General features: G+C 37.5%; 1 protein-coding gene across 3 annotated transcripts in view; it reads right to left on the bottom strand.

Annotated features, from left to right (window-relative positions):
- Window positions 1-1,811: 1,811 nt before the first annotated feature.
- The window catches only part of LOC106671088 (protein wingless-like), a 72,698-nt gene continuing 57,505 nt past the window's right edge, over window positions 1,812-17,004 (bottom strand). For all 3 annotated transcript variants that reach the window (XM_014401901.2, XM_024229502.1, XM_024229503.1), the window contains 6 exons: window positions 5,867-6,002; window positions 3,535-3,655; window positions 3,317-3,477; window positions 2,458-2,565; window positions 2,126-2,397; window positions 1,812-2,056 (listed from right to left, as the gene is read on the bottom strand). In XM_014401901.2, the coding sequence (XP_014257387.1) occupies window positions 1,855-2,056; window positions 2,126-2,397; window positions 2,458-2,565; window positions 3,317-3,477; window positions 3,535-3,655; window positions 5,867-6,002 (1,000 nt within the window). In that variant the 3' untranslated portion in view covers window positions 1,812-1,854. The remainder of the gene's footprint in view (window positions 2,057-2,125; window positions 2,398-2,457; window positions 2,566-3,316; window positions 3,478-3,534; window positions 3,656-5,866; window positions 6,003-17,004) is intronic.

The following is a 17,004-nucleotide window of genomic DNA, read 5'->3' as shown; positions in this document are numbered from 1 at the left end:
TAATTTAAACAATTTTCAGGAAATCCTAAGTACTAAAAGGAGTCTGTACGAACACGATGGATCTAGGATATAAGAAATGGACAGTGGTATTTGACCCTAAAACCAACTTTCATAGCTCATGGACATACACACTCGTATATTTCAAGCCGAAATCTATTTTACTGTGCAATACACTCCATTCAATTTGTATAGTTTAATTGTATCATGTCTGACAGTATTATCAGATCTCAGAGAAAAGTGCTGAATTGCAAAACCAAATTAAATAGATTAGGTGGGCAAAACAGAATCGCACTCTATTGGGGCAGGAGTAGGGAGGAATGAAAAAGGGGTTTATCTTACATGGAAAGGTGCTACTGCACTATCGTACCCTTGATCCATACTATCGACGAGAACCTTAGTTAAAGGAGACAAGGTGAAACTAAGAAAAACATTGGGTATCATTCACAGGTCACAAACAATTCAAAGATCTCCTGGCAAGATTTGGAAAGAAAGAAACTACAGAATGCATCGAATGAGGAAGACTCCCAATTGTAACCGGATTCTCTACAGGCACTTGAGAATGTTTGTCATCAACCAACATGGCCAAATGATACCCCAACACACCTATTAACAGACTGTGGTGCCACACTTCTATATAGGGATGTACAGCAAAAGAGAAAATTACATCTACTATTTAACACAACCACTATAATCGGACCTTCAACTCAACAATTCCTTGAAGAATTGGGACTTACCATACAGGGGATACAATAGCTCTCAAAGAGAGCCCATTATATACCAATTCCCCTGAATATACATCTGCATCTGAGTTGAGTGGGGTTTAAGTAGGGTTAGGGATGCGCTAGGTTAGATAAGGTTAGGACCAGGGATCAGTTGGTTGAGTTGCCTGTCCCTGCTGATTTGTTTATATTTGGCAATTCATAAACTTGAGGCAGATATGTGACCTTTAGGTTCTTGACCTCGTTTCACACAAGACAAAAAGAAAGATCTTCATGGAAAGGGCATATATATTTCCATATTCTTTTCCATGCATCATATTAGTTAATAATTTTTAAATGAAAATGAATACATTCTAGGGTTAGACCGCTGATTAGTGTGTTCGATTAGTGCTTAGTGAGATCTCGTCGAGCCTCAAGCCAGTGGGGCCGTGCCCCTGCTTATATATGCAGGTACGTGGTAACTAGGTGGCCACCACATACCTATTTCACTCTAAGCAATACAAACAACTTGTCAAGTTATGTTCTAATAATACATTAATACTCAGTCACTCCAACAAACTGGTACATACAATGGAAACTGATTTTAAATGTGAGGACAGCATAGTTGGGTTGACCTGTGTGATGCATCAACACTGTAACAAATTGCTTACAGACTAAATATCAAACAGGTAAAAATATTCTTAAAAAGATATCAAACATTTATTTTATGACATTAATATTAATAGATAATATTACAAATTTTTTTGGTAAAACAATGTCAATTGCAAGTCAAGCAAATCATTGCACTTCACAGCACGCTCACTATACATCTACTTCACTGATCTATTATATTTTAACAATTACAAGTATTTTATTTGGATGAACAACAATCTCAAAGATGAAAAATAGAGCATAATAGGAATATAATATTAAAATATAGGGATATAATACATAATTTTGATTGACAATTATAGTGAAATAGTCAGAATATGCTTTGCAATTAGAATCACTAACTACTATATACATACTTACATACACATTTAAGTACAATGGTACATTCAAAATAATTTATTTGGAAAGTGAAAAAATACAACATTTAAAAAATTATACATGAAAATTTACAATTTTAAGAAATAAAATGACATTTGTTTGGCCATTAATTACATATATGTTCTTCTTTTTTAAACCTACAAATTTCACAAATGACATTGCAACACCAAACGAACCGACATTTACATTTCTCCTCAACTTCTCGTACCCTGGTCTGATATCCGCGGCCGCAGCATAACAATTTGCACCCATCTAATCCAGGACTTCCTCTGTTGCATAATCTTCCGTGTGTTCCGAGTATACCTAGTCTGAAAGTAAAGGAACAAATAGTCATCTCTTTCAATTTAATAAATGATACATGAGTTAACAAATTTTACGTTTCATTTTTTTCACAGTAATCAGGGGAATCTTCCAAATAGACGAGTTCAGTATTATTCGGCTGTTTTAAACCTTTAGATGCAGCTCTCAACCTTTTTATTTTCCTTCTCTTCTTTTCGACCAGTTTTACTGAAGAAGCGCCTTCAAACCTTGAAGTCAATGCGTCACCCACTAATCGGAATGGGGGCAGTCTTCTCCAACAGACCCTGACACTGCATGATCCAGACATTCCATGGCATTTACACACCCTCTGCATTCGAGATCGAATTAACTGAAATACAATATCACATTATGAATATGATCAACTGATTTTATTTGAAGGAGATCTTACTCTTCTACCAGCTTCATTATTGTGGAGATTCATCAGTCCTTCAGCCGTGTCTGAATCTTCTTGTGAATCAATAAATTCTCGGCTAAACTTTTCACCGAAATGTATATCCTGAATAAAAAATGATAAACTATTAGAAATCAATACTGCATTGCATGGTGAAACAAAAACATAAAGTTCTTGGCTTATAAAGTAAATTGTAAAGTTTTATGGTGGTCCTTGTTAGATTGAGTGGTGAGAAGGAACTCAGATCGTTGGCTTTAGAAGTTTTGTAATGAGCACATGCTTCTTCGTAGTGACATATTCTTGCACATGTGCCAGCATGGAGGAAGATGAATATAATTACAACAGAAATGAGAACAAAGTGGTGAAAGTCTGAGGAATAAATGAGAACTTTGATAAATAAATATTATTGTCCATTCAACTCGATGCATGAAGATTCCTGAGCTCTGTTCCATTTTCTGGGAATTAACATGGATAACATTAGTGCTAATGAAAATACAGGGTTTTCAAACAACTATAAGTAGGGTTATGGAAAGAAGGTTGTTTATGAAAATACTCCATCAGTTAATCCGGCCTTACTGATGTTTGTAATATTTTTAAGTAAATAAAGATATATTATTATGTATATTTATGTGTATTTTTATATTGTAAAACTATTTGTTTATAATGTTTATACAATAATGTTGTCATATAGAACAATTTCTAGAATGTTCTACAGATATACTGGTTATATTTGGTCCATATAGTTTACAGCTACAAGTTTTTGGAAAATCTAAGAAAAAGTTATAAGTTATCAAGCAGTTATCAACATCAAGTAGAATATTTGACATGAGTTAGTTTGACATCCGTTTTCCATTACCTCAGAACATCCGCCCCACTGCCAATGTTTCCTCGGTTTCCTTAACCTTACTCGTGTATCACAATTGCAGTCAGTCAGTTCACCTTTAGAGCAAGCACGAGTTATTGCGTAAGCAATACCAGCAGAGCTGACAGCATAGACGAACGCGGTTTCACGGCTCTCTGTAAAACAAAGTAGTATTGGAACAACGGGTCAACAGAGGAAAAGCTTATACTTACTGATTGTAGTGACAGCACCGAATATTGAACTTGAGTTTGTAAACGTGCTGCAGTTCCACCTGATCATGCTGAACTGATATTGACATTCCTCAATAGCCAATCTAACACCATTACTCAACGCCTAAATAAGTATGGTTAATACAAATTAAATTTCAATTTTGTATTAAAAAAATACGATTGATGATACAAAAATACAATAAATGTTGTTTGTTCGTCCTGTTTAGGTTTTTATTAGATCCTTTTGAAGTGATTGATCCAATAATGACATTCGATGATTCTTCTGTATCAAATCCAATGGCCAAGCAAAAGTATCAGTGCACTTTGGAGGCTTGTACATATATGTACAACAATAATTATGAACACATTTCCTATAATACTAAGACTGATCCCTCTCCACCAAATAACATCAGCAAAGAATTTCTAGGTGGATTAAAACTTAAAAGGAAGAATAAGACCACTTTTAAGAGAGAATTTCAGACATTCAAGGCTCCACAAGTTGACACAAACAAGATAATTAAATTCAAAACTTCCAGACTGACCCAAGTGCCAAAAACTAGAACAGTGGGTGGAGAATGTACTATTAACGTTCTGTTGGTATACTGCCTGTAAGAAAGTGCAGCAAGAGTATTTAGTTCAAAAATTACTTGGAGCCCAAGGGCATGCAAAAACCAAAGTTCAAGGCAATTAAGAGGCCTATTATACATAACTATCATGTCAGATATCAAAGTACAGCATTAAAGCCATTAGTTTGAGAATGGTGCTGAACTGCAGTACTGACCTAAACAGGGGATATGGATGTTCACAGCCCATGCCTATTCCTGTACATAACAGAAGTTCATACTACCAACTGCTGGTTACACATTTTTTGTGTGACCCTTTTTGCATTATTGGGAGCACACATGGTTTGGGTTAGACTAGGTTATGGTTAGGATTAAGTATCCTTACATAAAGGGCAATTGCCAGGGTCAATAAAGTCAATCAAATAGTAAAACAAAAAAAAACAAACAAAAAAAGACACAAAATATCCAAGGCTTGCTTGTATTTGAATCTACTGAATTATGAGAACGTGTCTCACAGCTGGTATGGAGCAAATATTGCCCTTAACGAGTTATAGCTAGGCAACAGAGAAAACTATGCTCAACATCAGTAAGGAAGAATCTCTAAAGAGATTACAAGTTAAATGGAAGGACAAGAATATGGTAATGAGAGAATTTCTGATACCCAAGGCTCCTAGGGATGATAACAACACAAAATATGAATTTAAACAAAAACTTGCAGGCAAGCCTAAGTGCCTAAATTAAGTATTACAGTACCCTTGACCCTTTTGCTTTATCGCAATCCATACTTTCTGCAAGCATCTTAGGAAAGAATACAAGGTGAAAATGAGAAAACATTGGTAATCTCTCAATGGTCATAAACAAGTGAAAAACCTCGTGGCGAGATTTGACCAGAAAGAAACACAGAATTCATCAAATAAAAAAGTGATTCCAATTCAACAGGCACTTGGGAAAGTTTGTCCTCAACCAACATGGTCAGAGGATACCCCAACAAACCTATTGATAGACTGTGGTGCCACACTTCTCCACAGGGAAGTATAATGTGACCATAGAATAAAACTTCTTCTATTATTTAATACCGCCACTATAACCAGGCCTAATAAACTATAATTCAACAATTCCTCGACGAATTAGGACTCACCAACAGTACAATTGACACAATGGCTCTCCATAGGTGTAGTATGTTCCTCTGAATATGTATCTACACCTAACATTGGGCGGGTTAGAGCTAAGGATAGGCTAGGTTAGGCTAGACTAGGTGAGGTTAGGATCAAGGATTGGTTGTGTTAGGTTAGATAGATTTTTAGTGCATGTCCCTGACCTGCTGATTTGGCAATTTATAAATTTGAGGCAGGTATGTGACCATTACTGTTTCTTTGTCTTGTTGTACACAAAGTAGTTTAAAGAGCAAGAAGAAAGATCTTCATAGCAAGGGAGAAATATTGTCTTCCATGAATCATATTAATTAATAATTTTAGATAGCCATCTGAGTTAATTCAGCTCAAGAAAGGTGCAGGATTGTGAAACGAAACTAAATAGGTAAGGCATAAAAAACAGCCACTTTTTTCTGGGTCCCAGAATTCCAGGACATGAAACAGTAGAAAAAACTGAAACTCGATGCCCTTGCAAGACCTGACTCACTTCTTTTGAGTTATGGGTTTTTGCCTGTTGCATCCCCAGTGTGGATTTCCTGATTTCTGGTGTATTTGACTTATCGACCAATCTTCTCATAAAATCCATGGTTTTAGACTGTAAATTTCAATCTTTCAACTTACCGACATTATATTTTCATTGACGCTACAAAGCTGCCGTTGTTTCTCAATTAGAAATTCAAGTTTCTGACATCTCTCTTTGTAGTTCATGGGTGAGCTCTTTCCAGCCGGCAGGTGGCCACCATCAATCCCCAGCATCCTGAAAACAAATTTAAATTACAAATATGTGCGAGAAAAAAAACAAAACAAACAAACATTTAAAACGATCTACCCCGAAAACCCCCCCCCCAAAAAAGTGCCTTTTTTTGATAGACTCTTTTGTAATACTCCTTAACTTCTCAGATGGTGTTGCCTTGACATGTATTTTACAATATAACCCTAAAACTAGGAAAATTTCTCTCACGGCTACTTAGCAATTCAATGACTACCTTACATTCATACTAAAGCCAACATGGCCATACGGAAGAAGTCTGTGGTTCTGCCAATTGCTCAAATGTCCTCCATATTCATACTGCTAAATAAAAAGAATTCTTAAAAATTCCTTGACTCTTCATTTGTGTATCACATGAATCGACACACAAAGATTTAGATGTTCCTTCTGCCTATGAAGTGATTCGAACCTGTTACTATCACTCAATATCACAAGCTCATGAATTGAAAAACTCTCATCCCGTTATATGACATCCAATCCTGCCCGCTGGCTAAAGAGATGATGGCCTAGAGATCCCCTATACAATGATGATGACAGCGAAAGTGAGTGAAAATTGGTTGCATTTATGTTTGAAAGTAGAGCTTATGCTAAAAACTGCCTTTTGCAAATACATGTTTTCTCTACTTCATGAAAAAACATTGACATGGATAACACCTAACCTGTGCCTAGCCCTACCTCACCAAACCTAAACTAAACTAATTCAAACTCTACATAACCTTAATTCTATCTATCCAATTCCTAGCTTTAACTACCCGTCTTTAATCCCCACACTATCTAATCTAACCCTTTATAACCTAATCCTAACACTTCTTATCCTATCCATATTCGTAACCTTTCCTTAACCCTAACCCTGCCTAACATAACCATACTTAACATATCCTAACCCTATCTATCCTATCCCTAGTCATAAACTAATCGGTCTTTAACCCTAAACTAACCTTTTCAACCTAATCCTAACGCTATTTATCCTATCCCCAGCCTTAAACTAGCCCGCAGTTAACCCTAACCCTATCTAACCTAATACTAACGCTACCTATTCTATCCCTAGCCTTAAACTAACCAGTCTTTAATCCTAACTTTACATAACTTAACCAGCCCTAACCTATCCTAACCCTAACATAACCAATCAGCACTTCCTGATAACACGAAATATGGTGATGACGCAAATATGGTCACGCAAAAAATGTGTATACCCAGCCCAAAACATAATATCCATGTTAAAACTTAAAAAAAAATCGTATGAATCAAAATATTAGCGACTGTCTACTTATGGAGAGCTACCAGTGGATAGTGTCTTCACTCTATGTAACTTTTTTTTTTAATTTGCCATATTGTAACTTGTTACTTTATACGGAGTAGTTGTAATATGCATTGATTAAAAGGAAATCAAAAATGAGGTTAATATTGAGCTTGCTCCTGACGAAAAAAGAGCACCTCGGTATTTTTTTCAAACTGTTACTTTGAAGCCAAAATCTATCGTCCAAAGGTATTAGGTTATCACCAATTTTTATAACACGTGACAATCTCTTCGTAAAATCTTACATCCCATGGGAATTTTTAAAAGATTTTCGCAAGTTTCTACCCTCTCGGCGGTTTTTTTAAAGGGCGTTCATGCAGTATTTTCCACCTTGCCCATGACGCGAAAATGGCAATTAACAGTGAACAATTTTTTCTTGCGATACTCCAAGCACTCTGGCAAGTACACCATAGAACTGCATTAATGTCCATGGTTGATCGGCATGAGCTCTTCTTTTTTTTCCAAGGACTGTTCAATTTTTCATACAAATTCTGCGCAGTGTATTGAACAAGAATACATTCAGTTTTAACAATTTCTCGAATTTCTTTTTTCGACTCAATCCTAATACGACGAGAGGAAAAAAACTTCCCTCCATCATTTTAACCAAAATCTATTGAAATAAAGCTTCCTGTTAAATAATTCATAAAAAAACTTAGATCAGTACAAGTACAAGAGAGTATTATGTATTTAAGAGTTCTTGTTAAAATATACGTTCCAATTATAGGGATCCTCATTAAAAAGGAGCCGACGTCTACGTATCCTGTCCACAGAAGAGGCCGAGGGCCGGCCGGATCCGACCGCATCATAGGTAAGTACGGTCCAAATTTTTCCGCATGAAAACGGCATTTTGAACTACGGGGAAAAAAACCTTTCCAGATTTTAAAATATCCGGCTAAAGTGGAGAGGAAAAATGGCGACCTCTCAAGGCGGGGCCTCATTGTCTCAAGCACACTTACAGCCCTCCCCACATCATGGAGATAAATCCACTTGTAATTGTACAATGGTACAGCAGCCATGGCTACCTTTCTAAATACCATTTCAAATTATTAAAAAAAAAAAAAGCTTCCAAGTTTAAAACCAAGAGTCTGATTCTCGGTCATGAATAATCTATAATTAACCATTATTAAATTTACAAGTTTAGAATACGGACATATAGAGAAGAAAGTCAGACCTTCGTAGATTTTTTTCACGATCGAAATTGTTGGTACATAAATGGAACTGAAGAAACTAACAAGGAAAAATTTTCTTGGTTTACTATGTCTATATTTGAATTAATTATTATCCACAAAATTTAGGACAGGAATCATCAAAATTAACACTATAATTGTGTTAAGAATTGAAGAAGAAATAAACGCAGAAGGATTGTCCACGAATCAATTAAAATTGCAGAAATTCGCGAGTTTTTGAAAGTATATTTTGACCTTATATACAGCAACTGATGATGTGGCAAAAACTTCCACTCACATGTAATATAACTTGATTTGTATATATTTTTATATATTAATCAAAGTTTCACGTTTTTTAACGTTTAATAATCGAGTCTTTGTCTAAAAAAGTAAAAAAAAAAGTAAATTGCTAAGGAGAATGAAAAATAAAAAAAGAAGGAAAGTTAAAATTTGTTTATTAGATTTCTAATTAACATTTCAATATCGTTTATTGCCTCCTCTTGCCTTAATTACAACTGGAAGACGCCTCCGGCATACTTTCTGCCAGTCTGGAAATGTCTCTTTGCTGGAGGTTAGCCCATTCTTCACGAATAGAAATTTCAAGATCGTGGAGTGTATCATGAAGTGATAGACGTGCTGGTCTTACTCGTCTTTTGAGGTTATCCCATCAATGTTCGAGGGGGTTCAAGTCTGGAGAACGGGCTGGCCAGGCTAAGACCCTGATGTTATGCAGTGGAAGGTACGTTTGTACTATGCGAGCGACATGTGGACGGGCATTATCGTGCATTAAACTATCCTATGATTGTCGCTGATTTCATGGAGGATAGGTAACGCATGATGTGCCAAAATTTCATCCACATAGCGACTGGCCGTCAAAGACTATCCACGAACAACAACCAACTCTGTGCGACTCTCTATTGAAATTCCCGCCCACATCATCACTGAACTACGTTGAAAAGGCTCTGGGAAAAAATTACAGGCTTCGTACCTTTCATGTCGCCTTCTCCACACGCTTTCACGTCCATCTCGAGATGGAGCAAATCTGTAAAAAGTACAGCAGACCAATCGTCCAAAGACCAATGGCTGTCAGTTTTGGTCCTCTTACGTCCTTAAAAGCCTCAGTCCATACTGATTTAATCTTCTTCGAGCAGTGCATCTCGGCATGTTCATCAATTTGGACACATCGAACTTCCGGGAGCTTATGAATCGCTTGAACAACAAGCAAAAGTAAGGTGCCGGTTTCGCAAAATTCTCAAAGGCAAAGAACAGTCATCCCGTGGTTCTGTTACCCTAGGGCGTCCAGAACCTGGCCTTCTATGGTAAGAACGGAAACCGAATTGATGAGAAGGAAGTGGTTTTATGTAAAGCTAAGATGAGCATTAGGCGTTTTAACAAGTCTTGGAGACCGCGGTAACCGATAGGTTAGCGTGTTTGACTGTCGGCTCGTTGGTCCCGCGGTCACGCAAATAAATACATTAACTCACAAAACACGTTAGGTACACAAAACTATTAGTAGTAATACGAACAAGGACCATTAGATTCGCTCGAGCACAATTCTTATATGTATTGAGGGAAATTCCTACTCGCTCCAAGTATGGAGCCAAAGAATGATTCCTTCAATTATGTGGGACACATTGAGCAACCTTTCTCTGTACGCCTGACACATACGATAACAAAACTAAGGTTGGTGTGTATTATTTATATCAGGATGAGGAGTGAACGTTCAAAATGGGTTGCGAAGAGTTAGGGCTTGTTCCCGTCCTTTCCAGATTGTGTGCTGATCTATCATATCAACAAAACTAGAAATAGATTGGCACCAAAAAAGGCTTGGGAAATGTTATTTCTTAGGGACTCAGTGAAAGCATTTTATTCTCGTATTAAAATGGGTCTAATATTTCATACAAAGGTCTTTCGATCCTATTTATCCATTCCCACCGAAATTTGTGTTTTGTAATCGTAAAGACCAGCATTCAAAACGCCGTAAAAGTCGGTTCGATTGGCATCGGGAATTGGTGGTTGGACCTCAAGTGAAAGAATACACGTGTGCGTGTTGTTAGTGTGGAACGTACGGGCTCTGTCAGTCGGATCGGAGTCTCCTTTGATCCTTACCGTCAACACCCCTACGATAAATAGATCCGAGTTTAATTCTCCAGGCGGGCAATAAAATGAAAACAGTCGAGAAAAGGCAGAGGGAAAAGCGGCCGCTTAATTTTTTCACCGAACCTTTTGAGAAATCGACGCTGCCTGTACTCAGGCGCTTACATTTAGACTGATTTTCGTGGTTTTGTGCCGTGTATTTTCAACACAGATCGTAGGCAAATATTTGAAAAAAGCCTAGTGTTAGGAGACAATTCATAAGGCATTTTTACATTTTACATCAATTTTACATAGGGATGAATTTTCTTCGATCGCAAAAAATAATATTTCACCTCTCTTCTTGTTACTAATGAAGTTACGAGTGATAAAATAATAAAATATAAAGCACGAAACGAGAATGGGCTTCGTTAAAGTGCAACAATAAAACGACCAAAACAATCATACTAAAAATTTGGTAGTTTTTCGATTGTCTACCAAACGTTTGTTCGGTATTTCGCCATCTTCAATGGTAGGTTTGTGTTAATTAACTCTTTTGGCAGATACAACAAATGCCGTCTGACAGACAGTCAGTCTTTACGGTTAGTAAATATGGCAAGTTGCTGAAATGCGTCTGCCACACCAGAATATGAGATAAGCAAACCAAAATTGAACCAAAACGACCAAACTACAAGTTCATCAACCAGCAGACGACCTCAAGAAAAAATCTGACGATTTATCTACTTGGAAAATATTTAAGATATTTCTTGGTTATTAATGATGGCATGATCTTGTAATACATATGACATACCAAAACATACGGGATAGGAAGACCAAAAATGATATGAAATGACCAAACTACACGTTCATCAACTAGCAGACCCAACGGATTATTCCCAAAATTTCTTTTATTAATCCATTTACGTTTAGTGGTCTAATTGACCAATTTACTTATTTCAATTAATTATTCCTTTCAATGAATGTCTTGGTTGAAATGAAAATATCTTTGATTCTTGGGAGAAAAAAAGACCAAACACGGAAGATGGGAAGACGCTGAAATGCGTATTCTCAAAATTTATTTTATTTCTGAAAAAAGTAACCAAGACCAAACACTAAAGACAGGAAGACGCTGAAATGCGTCTGCCGAACCAAAATATCAAATTGAAAGAACAAAAGAACAAAATTGAAAGGAAACGACCAAGCTACATGTCTATCAACTAGAAGAAATATGACAACTTATATATATACAATACTTAGAAAATATTTTGGCTATTTTTTGGCTATTAAAGATGTCAAGATGCTAAAATGCGTCAGCCAAAGCAAATATATAGGATATGCAGATCAAAAATGATAGAAAACGTCCAAGTTACACGCTCATCAACGAACAAGACCCAACGGAGTAATCTCACAATTTATTTTGTTGTTAATACCCAGCCTTTTAGCCTTTTGATCTCCTTGGCTCCTGTGTGTGTGTATACGAAGTATTTAAGTTCATAGAGACTGCCTAGGTCTATAAAAATCTGGGGACATCTAGAAACGGACACAAATCTTTTGTTGATCATACCTAGCCTTTTGATCTCCTTGGTACTGTGTTCAATAGGCACAATCTCCACTTGAAAGACGGTCATATGAATCCTAATCCTTGATTTAGTTTCATAGAAAACATCTCAGCACGCTTAATCGGTCCTAGAGCCATCGGTATTTTAACTTTAATTTTTTTATCCGAATTTTGGGGTCATGGTATGAACGAGCATCCCTAGAACCTTGTCTGCTTGAGGTTTCTCCCGCTCATTTTATGTACCAAGTCAAAAGACCGTTTATCATGGACCAAAGGAGTTTGCTGATCAGCCTATAACTAGTGGTCAGATTCCGGGTCCCGGCCCGCCTTAAGGTCGGGGGTACATCCCCGACCGTCAGACCGCCGCTGAAGTCAATCCTGAATATGTCTCAGTTTTTGTCCTACAAAAGCAGTCAGAATAACTCCCGGAACCTGACATGGCTGCAAAGTGCCGGGCCAATTACTCAGTAACATCCCACGCCTCAGACACTTTCCGACGGATGCCAGAGTCTTGATTCTTAGCTAAGCTTTTCTTTAATTTTTCTTTGTATAGATGCTTTAATCAAATCCATTTTATCCTTCTGTTCCGTATTGTTCAGTTGTTTCGATGTTGAATCAAGTATAATTACACCCTCCTTTACATCAGGATCGTCAAATATAAAAGGGGAGGAAATAACCGAGGGGGGAGTCTCAACGCTTTAATTAGTATGTGAAATATTTCCTTATGACATATTTCAAACCACCTCCGGCGTATAGTTTTTCATGTATGCATTGTGTACTCCACGTCAGGAACACAAAAGGCATCATCCGGCGGCTAATAAGCGTTCAAAACGGCCCTTATTAGAGTCATACGATATCACCATTGACATGAATTTTTCCGCCGCTTCCTCCGTCGTCTGACAAAAAAAAAAAACAGCTCTGTCATAATTAATACACCGGGCTTATGAATTGACGGCTTTCTACAGGGCGGATATCAAAACCGTTCCCAGGTCGGAGCCAATGATTTTATTAAACAATTTTTTCCGTTACTACGGAAAACGTTACCAGCCAAGAGTTTCATCCTATTAGACTAAAAGTTAGTGGCCCAAGATTCTAATTTTTGTAGAATAACTTGTTTCCTTTGGCCGCGTTGAATATGGCCGGATTTTTGTGTAATATTTTTTTCCAATTAGTAAAGTTAAGAGTGGTGAATCAGTACTGTCGTGGACATATCTCATCTGACCTGATATGGCACCTGGGTCTGCTGTGGATTCCTTCCGCCTTATCATCTTCAAATTTTACTTATCCCATCACACGGTGCACTTCTGCCATATACACCTCACCCCGCTGGTGTTCCTCAAAGATGTGAATGGATTTATTGAGGGGTCCTTGCCTTTAGTGTTTTTATCTGTCGAGCGACGTGGATTGTCGTGGGGATGACGGTGCACTCGGCTGAGTGCACTGCGCTGTCGTGGAGCCCCAGTAGTTGTAGAATAGCCTCTGTTGGTACACAGTACCGAGTGTATGGCCTCGGTCTGTTGCTTTTGGCTTAAGGTTGCTTGCTCCATTAGTGACGAGTCTGACTTATTGCCGGTTGAGTCCCTGCTTAAATAGAGGAACAGTCCATTGGTTGCTGTTTAGAAGTCGGAATTGTCGAAGCAGGCGCAAGCAATCACATATATAGAGCGACATAGCCACATAGCCTCCTGCTCTCTCCAATAACACATCCACACATGTTAAACAGATTGGCACTTCATCACTCTAATGGGTCCGTCTACCCACGTGAGTAGACCAAGTGCCGATGTTTAACATCTGTTAACATGTGTTCGGCGACTAGAAGATTAACAACTACCATCAACTTAACAACTCCATAGCCTGGAACTATGGCTTCACGCTCAATCAATCAATCAAGGTCCAAGCTAAGGTACAAACAAATTCCACCACTTCACCTTAAACAAAAAACAAAAAAACCTTCCTCCAGTCTACTTCAACAATATTACTATCCCATGTCAAACATCTGTGCTATTTGGAATTACCTGGAACCCACTCGGCTAATACGGGCAGACTCTATGCAAAGATACAGTATCGAATGTCTACTAGACTAAAGTTATTACTTGCACCCAAAAGGATTTCTTTTACGCGGGTTCGGAACAGCAGAGCTTAGCACATCAACAGTACCGAGGGTTCCAGTGTTTTTGAAAACAAAGCTCATTTACTCAACACTCTACGTACTGAGAATCGAATCCGGGATCCGACTCGCCGGGTCAATCTTTCACACTGACCCTAAACACAGAACATGCAAAATCCAGATACCTCAAATTCCATTCCAAAGTAGGTAATTACCTCATCATCCTGATTGATTAATACATAATGTATCCAGACTGAGGTGGTCTCACGATCAGCTGGTTAGCTAGCGACTACTCTGTCTACACTCTCGCGGGTTTAGATGTCTCTCAAACGCGTTTCAGCTTATGCCACCTTCAATACTCGGTAAATTGTCACAGCATGATGGCGTAAGCCGGAATGTGTTGGAGTGAGTTTTAAACCCGGAAGAGAGTGGATAGACTTTGTAAAGTGATCAAATGATGATCAGTTTAACGTGTGTTCATCGACGTACAGACCCACCCACCAACTAACAAACTAAAAACAAAGAGAATGTGACATTTCTTCATGGAGTCGTTTTTGACCATTTCGGTATACTCATCTTCGCTGGTTTAGTCTGTGAGACGCGGCATCTCGCCATATTTAGTACTGTGCAATTAGTATTACACTTTAGCATTGTGACAAGTCCACCAAATGCGCGACATACCAACAAATGATGATCGGAAACGACTAAACTGCAAATTTATCATCCCGCATGAAGAAATCTTACAATTTCTTTTATATCTGAAAAACAAATCACACAGACCGAATACTGAAGATGGCGGGAAGCAGAAACGCGTTTGACAGACCAAAACAGTGAAGAAAGCAGACCAAAATGTTCAGAAACGACCAAATAACAGAAAAAAAGAATGTTTTCTCCGACTACCCCGTAAACTTGAATGGAGTCGAAAATTGTAAGTACATCTGCTGGATGTAGGCCACAGTGAACACGCTGTTTTCTTCAGGCGCGTTTCAGCTTCTCACCATCTACCCAAGAAGAATCTCACAATATTATGATTTTTATTCTTATTTTTATAACGACGGAAAAGTGACATACATGTGGCTGCATTTAAAAAATTTAAATTTTTATTCGCGAGGTATGCAGGATATATTGAACATCCTTTAGAAGTTTCACCTTCTGTCGTCCTTGTCCGTCCATTTCTATTAAATGTCAATCACAAAGCGAGAATAAGCGGACCGAGATGAGATTTATTAACCTTCACTGATACAAAGCTTCCTGCAATCATAGTCGCAGTTAAGGAATTAATTACTTGATATACAGTGTAGAACGTTGCATGCTCAAAGGGGAAATCTGCTCGCATAGATAGTTTTTTGTCCGTGCTCATAAGAGTCACATGATGCCGACGTCTAGTGTAGGGTGGTGCAACATATTGTGTTAATTATACACAGTCGTGCATGTTGTTAGGAAGGAAACCATTTAGGGCAGTGTTCCCATGCCGACCATGGGCCCTTAAGTAAATCGCTATTTATTCTTCTTAATGCTGCTTAGTAAGCGATAACAGTTGGCAATTTTCTCCTAGGGTTGACCTCAAATTCTTGGTCAAGCTTCTTTCTTTCACTTTTGTTCACAAGGGCTTCTACGGACGTTGGATCAACGAATTTCAATGAAATTTTTGAATAAATGAAATATTTGAAAGTTTTTAGGGTGAACTAGTTAAAAAAATGTGCGAAACTTGTCTCATCGTTCTTGCCAGTTAGCCCTAGAAGCCGAGTAAAAAACAAAATATTTTAAGTAATTTACATCTTTTTTTTAAAAATATGGTTTTCTGTTTATGTTGCACATGTATTTCAAGGTTATTACATATCAGACAATGTGCGTTTTTTAAACCATGGATAAGAATGTAATATGCAGGGTCGTATTAAATATGATTAGCTAAATAAACAGTTACATAAATCAGCATACACTTTATGACAAGCCATTTCATAAAGGCCGCCAAAGCGACATAAACAATCAATAAGGCACCTTTTATTTTTAACGGGTACAGACTTATTATTTTATTTTTTATAATCATATTAATACCACGTTATAAATACACGCTCCCACACGCTATAAATATTGGTAGCAGAGCAAAAACTCGTCCTTTGATTAAAAAAAAAAAAAAAAAAAAAAAAAAAAAACTCTTCATATAGGCCTACGGCTTCAAACACGCTGGTTGGGGCTAGTTCCCAACTTACCAATTACCAGGACGAGGATCCACTGCCTCTTGACTCAGAAAACCGTACCTCTTTGAAACAGGCCTTGTTAAAAACAGTGGAAAGTTAAATTTTGGGATCTCCTCTAATACCCAAAAAAGGAAGATCCACACAAAGGCAGGAGAAAATCCCTCAACTAATAAAAAACATTGAACGGAAGCTTGAGGATGACCTCAAGACTCTCATTCTGACTAACCCAAACAAATCTAAACAAACACTGCGATCCGAATCCATCACGCATAAAAAATTTTCTGATCACAACTCTTCAGACGACGAGCGAGACAAGACGCCTATCAAAAGAATAAATTTAAAACAAAAACATAGTAAATCTTTCCAGCCTTTGCCCCCTTCATTTACATTTAAAAATTCCTCATCTGATAGCGATCCTCAGTTTCCACGTCCTTTGAAAAACTAGAAACTCGCTATTATAAACAAAAATTTAATACCCTTAATGAAATGAAAAAACAAAAACTCCAAAGATTACAATTCTTTAATTTTTTCGACGGACAATCAATTATTAATTTTTTATTGCAATTCATACCCATCGTAGAATGGAACAAA

The sequence above is a fragment of the Cimex lectularius genome, unplaced genomic scaffold (assembly GCF_000648675.2).
Source record: "Cimex lectularius strain Harlan isolate CLEC.00 unplaced genomic scaffold, Clec_2.1 scaffold214, whole genome shotgun sequence".
Taxonomy (NCBI): domain Eukaryota; kingdom Metazoa; phylum Arthropoda; class Insecta; order Hemiptera; family Cimicidae; genus Cimex; species Cimex lectularius.
Note: the sequence above shows the minus strand (reverse complement) of the source record. Positions and strands in the feature narration are given on the sequence as shown.